At 44.5% G+C, this 12,913-nt stretch overlaps 1 protein-coding gene across 2 annotated transcripts in view; it reads right to left on the reverse strand.

Annotated features, from left to right (window-relative positions):
- The window catches only part of RALGPS2 (Ral GEF with PH domain and SH3 binding motif 2), a 298,932-nt gene that overhangs the window by 11,779 nt on the left and 274,240 nt on the right, over positions 1-12,913 (reverse strand). For both annotated transcript variants that reach the window (XM_045028272.1, XM_045028273.1), the window contains 2 exons: positions 8,464-8,569; positions 5,273-5,364 (listed from right to left, as the gene is read on the reverse strand). In XM_045028272.1, the coding sequence (XP_044884207.1) occupies positions 5,273-5,364; positions 8,464-8,569 (198 nt within the window). The remainder of the gene's footprint in view (positions 1-5,272; positions 5,365-8,463; positions 8,570-12,913) is intronic.

A 12,913-nucleotide genomic window follows, 5' to 3' on the forward strand; every position in this document is an offset into this window, starting at 1 on the left:
TCCTCGCCACCTTCTTACCCTCCTCGAGGAGAACGGTAAACTCCTGACGGGACTCCTGCGGAAGAAGCTCTGTGAATTTCCCCACGGAAACCCACGTGTTAAAGTTATACCGGCTTAGGAGGGCTTGCTGGTTTGCCACCCTAAGTTGGAGGCCCCCGGCAGAGTATATTTTACGGCCTAGGAGGTCCATGCGCATAGCCTCCTTTGACTTAGGTGCCGGGGCGTGTTGGCCATGACGCTCCCGCTCATTCACTGATTGGACCACTAAAGAGCAAGGAGGTGGATGAATGTAGAGATATTCATACCCTTTTGAGGGGACCATATATTTCCTCTCAACCCCCCTTGCTGTAGGTGGAATCGAGGCCGGGGACTGCCAGAGGGAGGGATAGCTCAGTGGTTTGAGCATTGGCCTGCTAAACCCAGGGTTGTGAGTTCAATCCTTGAGGAGGCCACTTAGGGATCTGGGGCAAAAAATTGGTCCTGCTAGTGAAGGCAGGGGGCTGGACTCGATGACCTTTCAAGGTCCCTTCCAGTTCTAGGAGATTGGTATATCTCCAATTATTACCTTATTACCTATTACCAGATGGTATCCGCATTGGATTGTATAGTGCGGATAAATGGCAGGGCCACTCTAGTGGGTGCCTCAGCCAAGAGGATATCCACAACAGGGTCCTCTACTTCAGGAACCTCCTCCACTTGTAGGTTCATATTCAGAGCCACTCGTCTCAGGAGGTCCTGATGGGCTCTGAGACCAATCAGTGGAGGGCCTGAGGATGATGTTCCCGCTACCGCCTCGTCAGGCGAGGAGGAAGAGGAGAGGCCCGGGACCAAGGGGTCTTGTGGGGGTTCCTGTATTTGCGGAACATCCTCTGTGTCAGGAGGAGTCTGGGTGTCCTCAGTTGGGATCGGAACCTCATCCGTATCCGTAGGAGGACGACGGCTTAGCGTCGCCTCTGGTGCCCGGTGTTCTGACGGGACCGACCGTGGAGCCACTGATGGAGCACCTTGGGATTGGTGGTATGCCCATGGTGTCCAGAAGGACCAGTGATGAGGTCCTTGGCTGGGGATGTCAGAGCCACGTTCCTGCTGGTAGGATGCACTACCAGCCTGAGAGGACGTTGATGTGTGTCTGGAAGGCCACGGCGGTGCCGAGAGCTCCTGGGAGGGCGCCACAGATCTGGATGTGCGCTCCTGGGTTGGTAGTGGAGAGCGGTACCGTGAGCCATAACGGTAGCGCGAGCGAGACCGGGACCTTCTACCGTAGCGGTGCCGGGAGGTCGACCGATAACTCGAGTCCCTTTGTCTAGAGCGACTGCGGGAAACACGGTGCTGAGAGCGGTGCCAAGAGTCGAATCGGTACCGGGAGTACCTGGCTGGTGACCGAGATGTTGACCGGTGCCGTGAGTGCGATCGGTACCGCAATGGAGAGCGGTACCGGGACTGCGAGTGGCGCCGGGAGCGGGAACGGCAAGATAGAGAGTGTCTGCGAGATCGTGATCTTGAACGACGACTCTCTGTTGCGGCCACGGAAGGTGGCCTTATCAGGGCTGGATTCCCAACAGACTGAATAACCCGCACCGGGGGTTGAGGCCAGGCCGACTCCGTCATGGCAATGAGCTCCTGTGCTGTGGAGAAGGTCTCCGGTGTAGAAGGCAGGGCAAGCTCAACCACAGCATGAGCCGGGGAGCTGTCAGGCACCGGACTCAACGGCCCTTGTGGGACCGGAATTGACGGTGCCGAGCTCAGTGGAGTCGCAACTGGCGGAGCCACGACTGGCGGTGCCGTGGCAGAGGACGGTGCCGGACGAGCGAACTTCAAAGAGCGCTCCTTCTGTTGAGCTGCAGCAGTTGGAGCGCTTTTGTTGGGTCTCGGGGACAGGGAGTGGTCCTGAGCAGATGTCGGTGCCGGTAAAGGTCGGTGCCGGGGCTCCTTCTCGGTTCCGGAGCGGTCCGGGGCCGAAGGGGCGATCCTTACCGAACCAGTCTGTTGGGCACTCGGTACCGACGCTGCAGGAGTAAGTGCCGACTCCATGAGGAGCTGCTTCAACCTAAAGTCCCGCTCCTTCTTTGTCCTCGGTTTAAAGGACTTGCAAATGCGGCACTTATCTGGAAGGTGGGCACTTGAGGCAGGAGTCGTGGGGATCCCCTATTGGCATCGGCTTTTGGCACACCGAGCACGGTTTGAATCCCGGTGCCTTGGGCATGGGCCCGTACCGGGGCGGGGGAAAGGGGGTAATCCCCAATCTCTCCTTTTAACTATATACACTAACAATAAATACAATAACGAATACTAACTATAACTACTAAACTCGAACTATGACACAATTAGCAGTATAGAACTACGAGTAGCTAGGGATGTGGAGATCAGCAAAGCCGCACTCCACAGTTCCAACGACCGTCACGGGCGGTTAGAAGGAACTGAGGGGCGGTTGGGTCAGCAGGGGTATATATCCTGCGCCATGGCGGCGCCAATCCAGGGGGCGCCCAGCCGACCCACCGAGTGTTGCTAGGGTAAAAATCTTCCGACGAGCGTGCACGCGGTGCATGCACACCTAATTGGAATCGATATGAGCAAGCACTCGAAGAAGAACCAGAGGCTCCTTGTCGGTTTCATGGTACCCTTGTTTAAAAGGGATCTCCACAAATCTGAGGTACTTGGTCTACAGCAGGGTTTCTCAAACAGGGGTCGCCGTTTGTGTAGGGAAAGCCCCTGGCGGGCCGGGTGCATTTATTTACCTGCCCCGTCCGCAGGTCTGGCTGATCGCGGCTCCCACTGGCCGTGGATCGCTGCTCTGGGCCAATGGGAGCTCTGGCCGCCACTTCCAGCAGCTCCCATTGGCCTGGAGCAGCGATCTGCGGCCAGTGGGAGCCGCGATCGGCCAGACCTGCGGACGGGGCAGGTACACAATCTGGCCCGGCCCGCCAGGGGCTTTCCCTACACAAGTGGCGACCCCTGTTTGAGAAACCCTGGTCTACAGAATAATGAAGAGCCTGTGAGCTTTATTGGGACCAGATTAAGTCCTAGGTTTAAGCTCTCTGCAAGGGGTCACAATAACTCCGGGAATGGAAATCAGTTCACGAAGAGATCATAGATTCACCTGGAAAAGGTGAGATTCAAAGTGTTGTTTCAAGGTCACTAGTCATCTCAAACTCACCTCTTCCATTACTGACGCCTCAAAATGAATGTGTTTACACAGCAAAAAGTTAGGACAGGCCTCCCACCACTGACAGTACCAAACTTTAAATACTGCACTTGGTTTACTGGACCTGAAAAGCCTTCTTCCTAAGTAAGTGTTTGAGGTGGCTGTCCTGATATTTATACGGGTGACTAGAGAAGACAAGGTAGATTGAACACCTGTCAGGATTGTGACCTTTTCCTAGGCACCAGTAGCACTGAATAAGAGTGTCTATAACAGACCTCACTGCATTATATGTAGCTTATGGCTCAAAGCTAAGCTCTCATCAGTGTGCCCTCCAGCTTGGGTAGGTAGACTTGTACTAGCTCAACTTGAGCAACCACACTAAAAATAGCGGCACAGACAGAGGCATGGGCTAGCCACCTAAGCTCAGACTCAGGTTCTTCTTTATGCTTTTTAGCAATATAAGCAACACAAAATTTGATTAAAGGTTATATTGTGTAGCCAATTAATCGCAATTGATTGTGCGATTAATCACACTGCTAAACAATAGAATACCATTTATTTAAATATTTTTGGATGTTTTTCTACATTTTCAAATATATTGGTTTCAATTACAACAAAATTTTAGAGTACGCAAGTCCACTCAGTTCTACTTATTGTTCAGCCAATCACTCAGAAAAACAAATCTGTTTACATTTGCATGAGATAATGCTGTCCGCTTCTTGTTTACAATGTCACCTGAAAGTGAGCACAAGAATTCTCATGGCACTGTTGTAGCAAGGTATTTACGTGCCAGATGTGCTCAAGGTTCATATGTCCCTTCATGCTTCAACCACCATTCCAGAGGACAAACATCCATGCTGATGACTGGTTCTGCTCAATAATGATTCAAAGCAGTATGGACTGACGCATGTTCATTTTAATTATCTGAGTCAGATACCACCAGCAGAATGTTGATTTTCTTTTTTGGTGGTTCTGTAGTTTCCGCGGAGTGTTGCTCTTTTAAAACTTCTGAAAGCATGCTCCACACCTCATCTCTCAGATTTTGGAAGGCACTTCAGATTCCTAAACCTTGGGTAGAGTGCTGTATCTTTAGAAATCTCGCACTGGTGCCTTCTTTGCGTTTTGTCAAATCTGCAGTGAAAGTGTTCTTAAAATGAACAACATGTGCTGGGTCATCATTTGAGACTGCTATAACATGAAATATATGGTAGAATGCAGGTAAAACAGAGCAGGGGCATACAATTCTCCCCCAGGGAGTTCAGTCACAAATTTAAACACTTTTTTTTTTTTTTTTTTTAAAGAAGCGTCATCAGCATGGAAGCATGTCCTCTGGAATGGTGGCCAAAGAATGAAGGGACATACGAATGTTTAGCATATCTAGGACAAAAATACCTTGCAATGCTGGCACAAAAGTGCCATGCAAATACGTGTTCTCACTTTCTGGTGACATTGTAAATAAGAAGAGGGCAGCATTATCTCCCATAAATGTAAACAAACTTGTTTGTCTAAGTGATTGGCTGAACAAGAAGTAGGACTGAGTATACACTTTGATTTCAATTACAACACAGAATACAATAAATATGAAAATGTAGAAAAACATCCAAAATATTTAATAAATTTCAATTGATATTCTATTGTTTAATAGTGCGATTAAAGCTGCGATTAATCGTGATTAATTTTTTTTAGTTAAACTGCGTGAGTTAACTGTAATTAATTGACAGCCCTAAATGACACTACAGAGAATTTTGCAGTACTGATTCGAAACACTACTACAGCTTACAATAGTGATACTACCAGTAAGGTTTTCTGAATTATTACTTTATAATAGCCTAGTATGTTGCCTTTAAAAAAATAAAGATATGAAAGGATATATTATGCGTAAAACCCTGTCAATATATTAAAAGTATTAAGATGTCCCTTCTCCCTCCAAATTGCCCAGCTGCTTCATTTGATCCTTATAAAGGCGTAAATCTTTGTTTGTGAACACAATCTTTATGTTACCTCCAAGTTGTATGTATTGATAGTTTTTAAGCAAAACAACATACTCCTGACTGACTAGTACTCCATTTTCTTTCAGAGCTAGTTACCAATGCCAAGTTCCAATCAGCAGCTCTCAGTTCCTTTTCTCACCTGTTGTCTGTTGCTTTGGCATGCAGCGCTCAGATGTTTGAACCATAGCATTGCATTCATTCTGTTACCAGCTTGAAACTTGTATGAATTTCCTAAAATATGAGAGGAAGGGAAAAAAAATTGATTAAAAAAATCAGACAAGAACAAATACAGTACTGTACTTCAATTCTACCGAAGTTCAAACAAACACATTAAATAAATAAATAAAACATTATTGAAGAGTGAAAAGACAGAATTCTATTCATATAACTTTAGACCTTGGGTGGTGTGGTTGCAATTTAAACAATATAATTTGACTTCATACCATAGATGTGCTATGCCAAAAGTTCACAGCCTCCAAACCAATTATTAAGATCAGTGTCAATAAAAAACAAAAGAAAATAAAAACAAAAATCCCCCCAAGACCCCGATCCCACCAAATTATTTAGAACGTTGTGACCAAAGTAGTTTTTGTCCATGGTACCTGTGACAGATGGGGCAATTTCCTGCAATATCCTGGACAAACCTTACTGAATTAAGTTTAAGTATCTTAGGTGTCCATTACATTAAAAATGCAAATGTTTATATATTACTATGAGGTTGTACATAACATCTCTGGGGAGAAGAGAAATGACTAATGTAAAACTGGGAGGCATTATGAGCTTTGAAGGACTATTTGAAACAATGAACTTTTAAAGCTAAGTGGGTTTCCCAAGAAACCTTTAGGGACAAGTATATGCAAATGTAACTCCTCTGATTATGCAAAAACCCAGCCTTTTGAAGCTACTAACTGAGAAGAGACCCATTGTCCACAAATGATCTATTTCCAGTTCAAAGATACTGGCTGTATAAAGGGGCGACTAAACTTTTCATGAGTGTGATTGTTCTGAGCCAACAGCTGTTATGAACTTGTGATCATAGAAAAACCTGTTGATGAGGTCTGAAGAATTGTTCACCTGCCAGAGCCCTTCATGGTATTGAGGTGATTGCTGGTATGCTTATTAGCATGTGTGTACATTCTTTTATTGTTTTTAATATGTACTCTGTAACGCTTTTACCTTAAGAATAAATGTGCTTTCTCTGAAGGAGCTATGTGGTACCTTAACTGCACAATTACACTGTTTATAGCTTCTGAGGAGAAGGCAATGCAGACCTGTTGAAGCAGTCTGACTTGCTGTGGAATTCACAGTGTAGGCAGGGAACTGTGCAGCTTGGAAATACCTTGGTCAGGAGGGAGAAAGACATGTCTCTGCCCAATAGAGGTGATGCTGGGGAGCTGAAAGCCTAAGAGTGGGTGCACTTGATGGACCCTGGAGGGGGAATATGGGTGCACTTGCCCTGAACTGTGACAGCCCCTCCTTCCAAACTGCTTAATAATTTATTTTTAAAATGTTGCCAAGAAAACCAGAGTGAAATGCAGGAGAGCATCCTGGAGTGCACACTGGAAAAGTTACCTATGAGAATACTTGTGAGCTGTTCCAAAAAGTGAGAACATATTTTAGATGAACTTTTTCAGTTCCCAGTTTTATACATTGCTTACTTGACTACAGACAGCCTAAGGAAAATTATGCAGTTAATTTTCAGTGAACATTTGAATATGCAAAAAGAACAGGAGTACTTGTGGCACACACAGACAGGGGGTATTTATACATACAGAGAACATGAAAAGGTGGAAGTACGCATACCAAGTATGCAGACAGGGGGTATTTATACATACAGAGAACATGAAAAGGTGGAAGTATGCATACCAACAGGCAGAGTCTAGACTCTGTTGGTATGCATACTTCCACCTTTTCATGTTCTCTGTATGTATAAATATCCCCTGTCTGTGTGTTCCATTCTATGCATCCGAAGAAGTGAGCTGCAGCTCACGAAAGCTCATGCTAAAATAAATTTGTTAGTCTTTAAGGTGCCACAAGTACTCCTGTTCTTTTTGCATATTCAAATGTTCACTGAAAATTAACTGCAGTTGTGGAGATACTACAAAGGAGTCAAAGCTATTAATTCTTCAATACTATTATATAGATATCAACAAGAAAAAGACCTAACAAGTCACTGGAAAACATGTTAGATAGGTTAGAACAGGGGTTCTCAAACTGGGGGTCAGGACCCCTCAGGGGGTCAAGGTTATTACATGGGGGGGGGTCACGAGCTGTCAACCTCCACCCCAAACCCCGCTTTGCCTCCAGCATTTATAATGGTGTTAAATATATAAAAAAAGTGTTTTTAATTTATAAGGGTGGGGGTCACACTCAGAGTCTTGCTATATGTAAGAGGTCACCAGTAAAAAAGTTTGAGAGCCACTGGGTTAGAATATGTTATCAAAACAACTTTTGATGCCTTTTCTGCATATTTTGAACTATTATGGAGAGTCAATAGTCTCTCCATAGTTAAGGCTGATGCTGGATTTTTTATTAGAAGCCCACTTTGTGAGATGGCTTTAATTTTTAATATTTTCCTAGTTGTTTGTTAATACATTGTATCTCCAAAACTGCTTGGTCTCGTAACACTAAACTTATGCTTGTGAGGAATAGTGCAGGGCTTCTCAACCTTTTTCTTTCTGAGCCCCCGCCCCCCAACACGCTATAAGAACTCCGTGGCCCACCTGTCCCACAACAACTAGTTTTCCCACATATAAAAGCCAGGGCTGGCATTAGGGGGTAGCAAGCAAGGCCACATGCCACAGGGGGCCCCATGAAGCTAAGCTGCTCAGGCTTCGTCTTCAGCCTTGAGTGGCAGGGCTCAGGGGCCTGGGTTCCAGCCCCAAGAGGTGGGGCTTCAGCTTTCTGCCCTGGGCCCAGCAAGTCTAACACTGGTCCTGGTTGGCGGCCCCCCTGAAACCTTCTGGCGGCCCCCCCAGGGGGCCCCAGACCCCTGGTTGAGAACTACTGGAATAGTGTGTCTGAATAGCCCCTTTTTGTTTTAGTTAGGTGAATGGTGTGGACTGGATGTTGAACTACTAGAGGTAGATGCAGTTTCATGTACATAATGTCTGCATGATTCAGGCATGATTTACAAACATGTATCAGGCAAAGCTGCTGCAAAACTTCTAAGTCAGGAAAGTAGGAGCTGCAGTCCTACAGAGTTCCTAAATTTGGCTTAAGCTCTGAGATTTAATATCCCTTCCAAAGTTGTTGTTATTAATTATGAGCACGCCTAACAAAGAGTTTTAAGTGATTGTAAAGTCAGGTGAATCTGATGATGTTACTCACCCTTCTCAGAATCAGTCAGCAAGAAGAGATCAGGATGTTCTGGGTCATCAGCCATCATCACCATCCATCCTACCACTGACACATTTTTACTTGGTGTAGATTTGAACTGAAAAAAACCCAGAGAGTATATACTAATGTTAAGCAAGAGGGTTCAGCCAGAATTAAAGCATCACATACTACAAAAATATGGAAATAAAGGGCCAATTCTGCTTTCCGCTAACCTGCCATAAATACAAAATAATGCTATTCTGGATCTCCATAAAGGAATAATAGGAAACAACACAGCCACAAAGTTGTGTGGTCATAAACATATGTATTATACAGTTTGACAAGACTCAGTATTTTCAGCACCATGATATTTTAACTGTATACCAGGGGTCAGCAACCTTTCAGAAGTGGTGTGCCGAATCTTCATTTATTTACTCTAATTTAAGGTTTTGCGTGCCGGTCATACATTTTAACGTTTTTAGAAGATCTCTTTCTATAAGTCTATAATATATAACTAAACTATTGTATGTAAAGTAAATAAGGTTTTTAAAATTTTTAAGAAACTTCATTTAAAATTAAATTAAAATGCAGAGCTCCCCAGACCTGTGGCCAGGACCCGGGCAGTGTGAGTGCCACTGAAAATCAGCTTGCGTGCCGCCTTCGGCACGTGTCCCATAGGTTGCCTACCCCTGCTGTATACTATACCGATTTCACTGGGAGACCAGCATTTCTCAAACTGGGGGTCCTGACCCAAAAGGGTGTTGCAAGGTTATTTTAGGGGGGTTGTGGTATTGCCACCTTTACTTCTGTGCTGCCTTCAGAGCTGGGGAACTGGAGAGTGGTGGCTGTTGGCTGGGCACTCAGCTCTGAAGGCAGCAATGTGCCAGCAGCAGTGCAGAAATAAGGGTAACAATACCATACTGTGCCACCCCTACTTCAGCCACCCAGCTCTGAAGGCAGCAGCATAGAAGAGTGGCGGCGGCTGACTGAAGGCCCAGCTCTGCAGGTAGCAGCTCTGCCTTCAGAGCTGGGTTCCTGACCAGAAGCCATCACTCTCCAGCTGCCCACCTTTGAACGCACCGCTACCGCCAGTAGCAACGCAGAAGTAAGGGTAGCAGTACTGCAACTCTCCCTTCAATAACCTTGTGCCCCCCCCATCCCTTTTTGGGTCAGGACCTCTACAAATTACAACACCGAGAATGTCAGATTTAAATAGCTGAAATCATAAAATGTACAATCTTAAAAATCTTATGACTGTGAAATTGACCAAAATGGACCATGAATTTGGTAGGGCCCTAATGATGTTACAAAGGCTTTTATCTGCATGAGTTTGTGATGGATGCGTTACAGCCAAGTGACAAACCCATTACTCAATTATACAGATTATACCAAATAAACCTTTATACTATACCACATCATTTCATATTCTGTTTATGCTATGTATATTAGAGAAAAAACTATTTTACAAATATTTCAGTTAAAAGTTGTATTGAGACTTTCACACTTCTCTCTCTCTGCAAAGCCAGGGCCTTAGCTACTCTCATTTCAACTGTCTAGGTCTCCAAATGAACCATAAAAATCTTTTAAAATTACTGAAAATATCCTTTTTATACCTAAAAATTAAACAACGTAACCGCCAGACCTAGAAACAAATGCCTGGGAAAATTGAAACTTGTCTTTTTCATAAGGATAAAACTCCTGCATCTATATCCCTTTGGAGTCATGAAATATCAGGTTACATTTTTGATATTTTTATGTCTAGAAAAGCTGTTACTGGGCCAGGACTAAAACATGCCTATCCTGGGCCTCAGGCTGGAGTTATTTGGGGTGGGGGGTGGGGCAATTTAATGGAAATTCTACTTTTTGGATGGGATGTTGAGTGGTGTGATATATGTGAAGAAAAACGTTTGCCATGTAGCAATTTTTTTTTTTTAAAGACAGTTATTTCAGAGGGTTGAAATAGCAAAATAAGTACTGGGTGAGGTAAATGAGCAGGCAGAGAACAAAAGTGGTCAAAAGTGTATGATAAATGCTTATCACAAGAATATCAACATATCACATATTTTGATATTCTTGTGACAAGCTGTAGAACAGTTTGATAATATGGGGTATACTTTAAGATCATTTTTAGAAGTTTTATAACTGTATTAATATTGTTTTTCCTCTCCCTCTTCTGTACAACTGGTCTCAAGATACTAACAAAATCTGGCTTATCGAGGCTGAGATATGAAAATTAGTCCCTATAAAATTAAAAGTAACATTTCTAAAATTAGATTTTTTTTGGAAAAACGTGGAATGAATAAAATACAAAATAGTGCAAAGTGGTATGAAGACTCATTAGGACCTATATAACTCACTTGTAGCACTGCCATTTGTAAATAGCGAGAACAATCCAAGCTCATGCCAATAAAATATTTATACCACCATACTCCATCATTATACATGTGATATACAAACCCACAAATAAATACTTTTTTGGGAGAGCACTGCCAGGATTATGCTTTCCTAACCATTACTCTAAAGGCTTGTGACCAAAACTTGGATTGTGTGTCCAGAACACTCATTTCTGGAATTGATAGGAGGCCTTTACACATCTGAACACATACCTTTCATAATATAATAATTATACCATCTTCTTTTCTGAAGGTATGCCATTTTAAAAACCATCAGTGAGTAAAGCAAACCTTTTTTTAAAATTACTTGTCATTAATATCACACAATGTGTTTCAGATTAATTGTGACAGATGCACAATATGAACTGCAACTGGAAATTTGCATGTTGTTTAAATTTACACAGGGTAATGATGCAATGCCCTTGATTTAGAATGAGTGGAAGTAGCTTGTAGAAATGACTCAAGTCTACCACAGCAGTTAGAATGTGGACTTTGCATCCCAAAAAGAAAAACTTGTTTTAGAAATCTTTTCAAACTTCTCCCTGTCAAAAAGCTGATTCTGAACTCTGCTTTAGGTATTAACAAGAGGAGCTTACTCACTTTATGCAGTAACTGACGTTCTTCGAGATGAGTGTCCCTGTGGGTGCTCCACTTTAGGTGTTGGTGTGTCCCTGCGCTTTTGATCGGAGATTTCTGCAGCAGTACTCGTACCGGCCACGCATGCTCAGAGCCTGCCCCCCGGCTCTGAGTATACCTCTAGTGAGCATGTGCGGCCGGTTCCCTCAGTTCCTTCTCTACAACGGAGGCTACCCCAACTCCGAAGTAGAGGGGAGGAGGGTGGGTAGTGGAGCACCCACAGGGACACTCATCTTGAAGAACGTCAGTTACTGCACAAGGGGAGTAACCTCCTCTTCTTCTTCGAGAGATGTCCCTGTGGGTGCTCCACTTTAGGTGACTTCGAAGCAGTGTATCTCAAGGAGGTAGGGACTTCGGATCTGGCAGGAATGCCGTAGTTAATACTGCCCTGCCTAATCGAGTGTCAGAGAGAGGGCCCTGAGTAAGGGCACAGTGTTTGACAAATGTGTGCTTGGAGGACCAAGTGGCTGCTTTACAGAAGTCAGTCAATGGCACTTTACGTAAGAAGGCTGTAGAGGCAGATACAGATCTAGTGGAATGTGTTCTGATCAATGCTGGCGGTGTAACGTTTTTTATCTGATAGCAGAGTCGTATGCAATCGGAGATCCAGTTTGACAGTCTCTGGGGAGAGATAGGCATGCCTTTGGAGCGCTCCGCGATGGAGACAAAGAGCCTAGGAGAGTTTCTGAAGGGTTTGGTTCTGTCCAAATAGAAGGATAAGGCCCTGCGCACATCAAGTGTGTGCATTGTGGCTTCGAAGGAGTTTGCATGTGGTTTCGGAAAGAAAGTTGGTAGATGTATTGGCTCATTGATGTGAAATGAAGTGTGAACTTTTGGAAGGAATTTCGGTTGTAGGCGTAGAGTAACTTTGTCCTTGAAGAAGAGCGTATATGGTGGATCTGCCCATAAGGGCTGCTATCTCTCCTGCCCGTCTGGCGGAGGTAATCGCCACCAAAAAGGCCGTTTTCATCGAGAGGTGCAAGAGGGAGCAGGTGGCTAAGGGCTCAAAGGGTTGATGAGTTAAACAGGACAATACTAGGTGAAGATCCCATGGAGGGGTAGGTGGCTTAATGTTTGGATATAAGGTTTGGAGTCCCTTCAGGAAACGCTTGGTGATGGGATGAGCAAAGACCGAGGTATTGTCAACTGTACCATGAAAGGTTGTGATGGCAGCTAAATGGACTCTGATGGAGCTGAAAGAAAGGCCGGATTGCTTAATGCTCAATAGGTAGTCAAGTATGCAGGGAAGAGGTGCCGAGGTAGGAGACAGTTGTTTAGTTGAACACCATTCTGTGAATCGTTTCCACTTTCGGAGATAGGTGGTATGGGTGGATTGTGTTCTGCTGTAGAAGCACCCTCTGAACTTGGTCAGAACAGTCTAGTTCTCGTTGGGAGAACCATGCAGGTACCAGGCTTTGAGATGAAGCATGGAT

This window comes from Mauremys mutica, chromosome 8, assembly GCF_020497125.1.
Source record: "Mauremys mutica isolate MM-2020 ecotype Southern chromosome 8, ASM2049712v1, whole genome shotgun sequence".
Taxonomy (NCBI): domain Eukaryota; kingdom Metazoa; phylum Chordata; order Testudines; family Geoemydidae; genus Mauremys; species Mauremys mutica.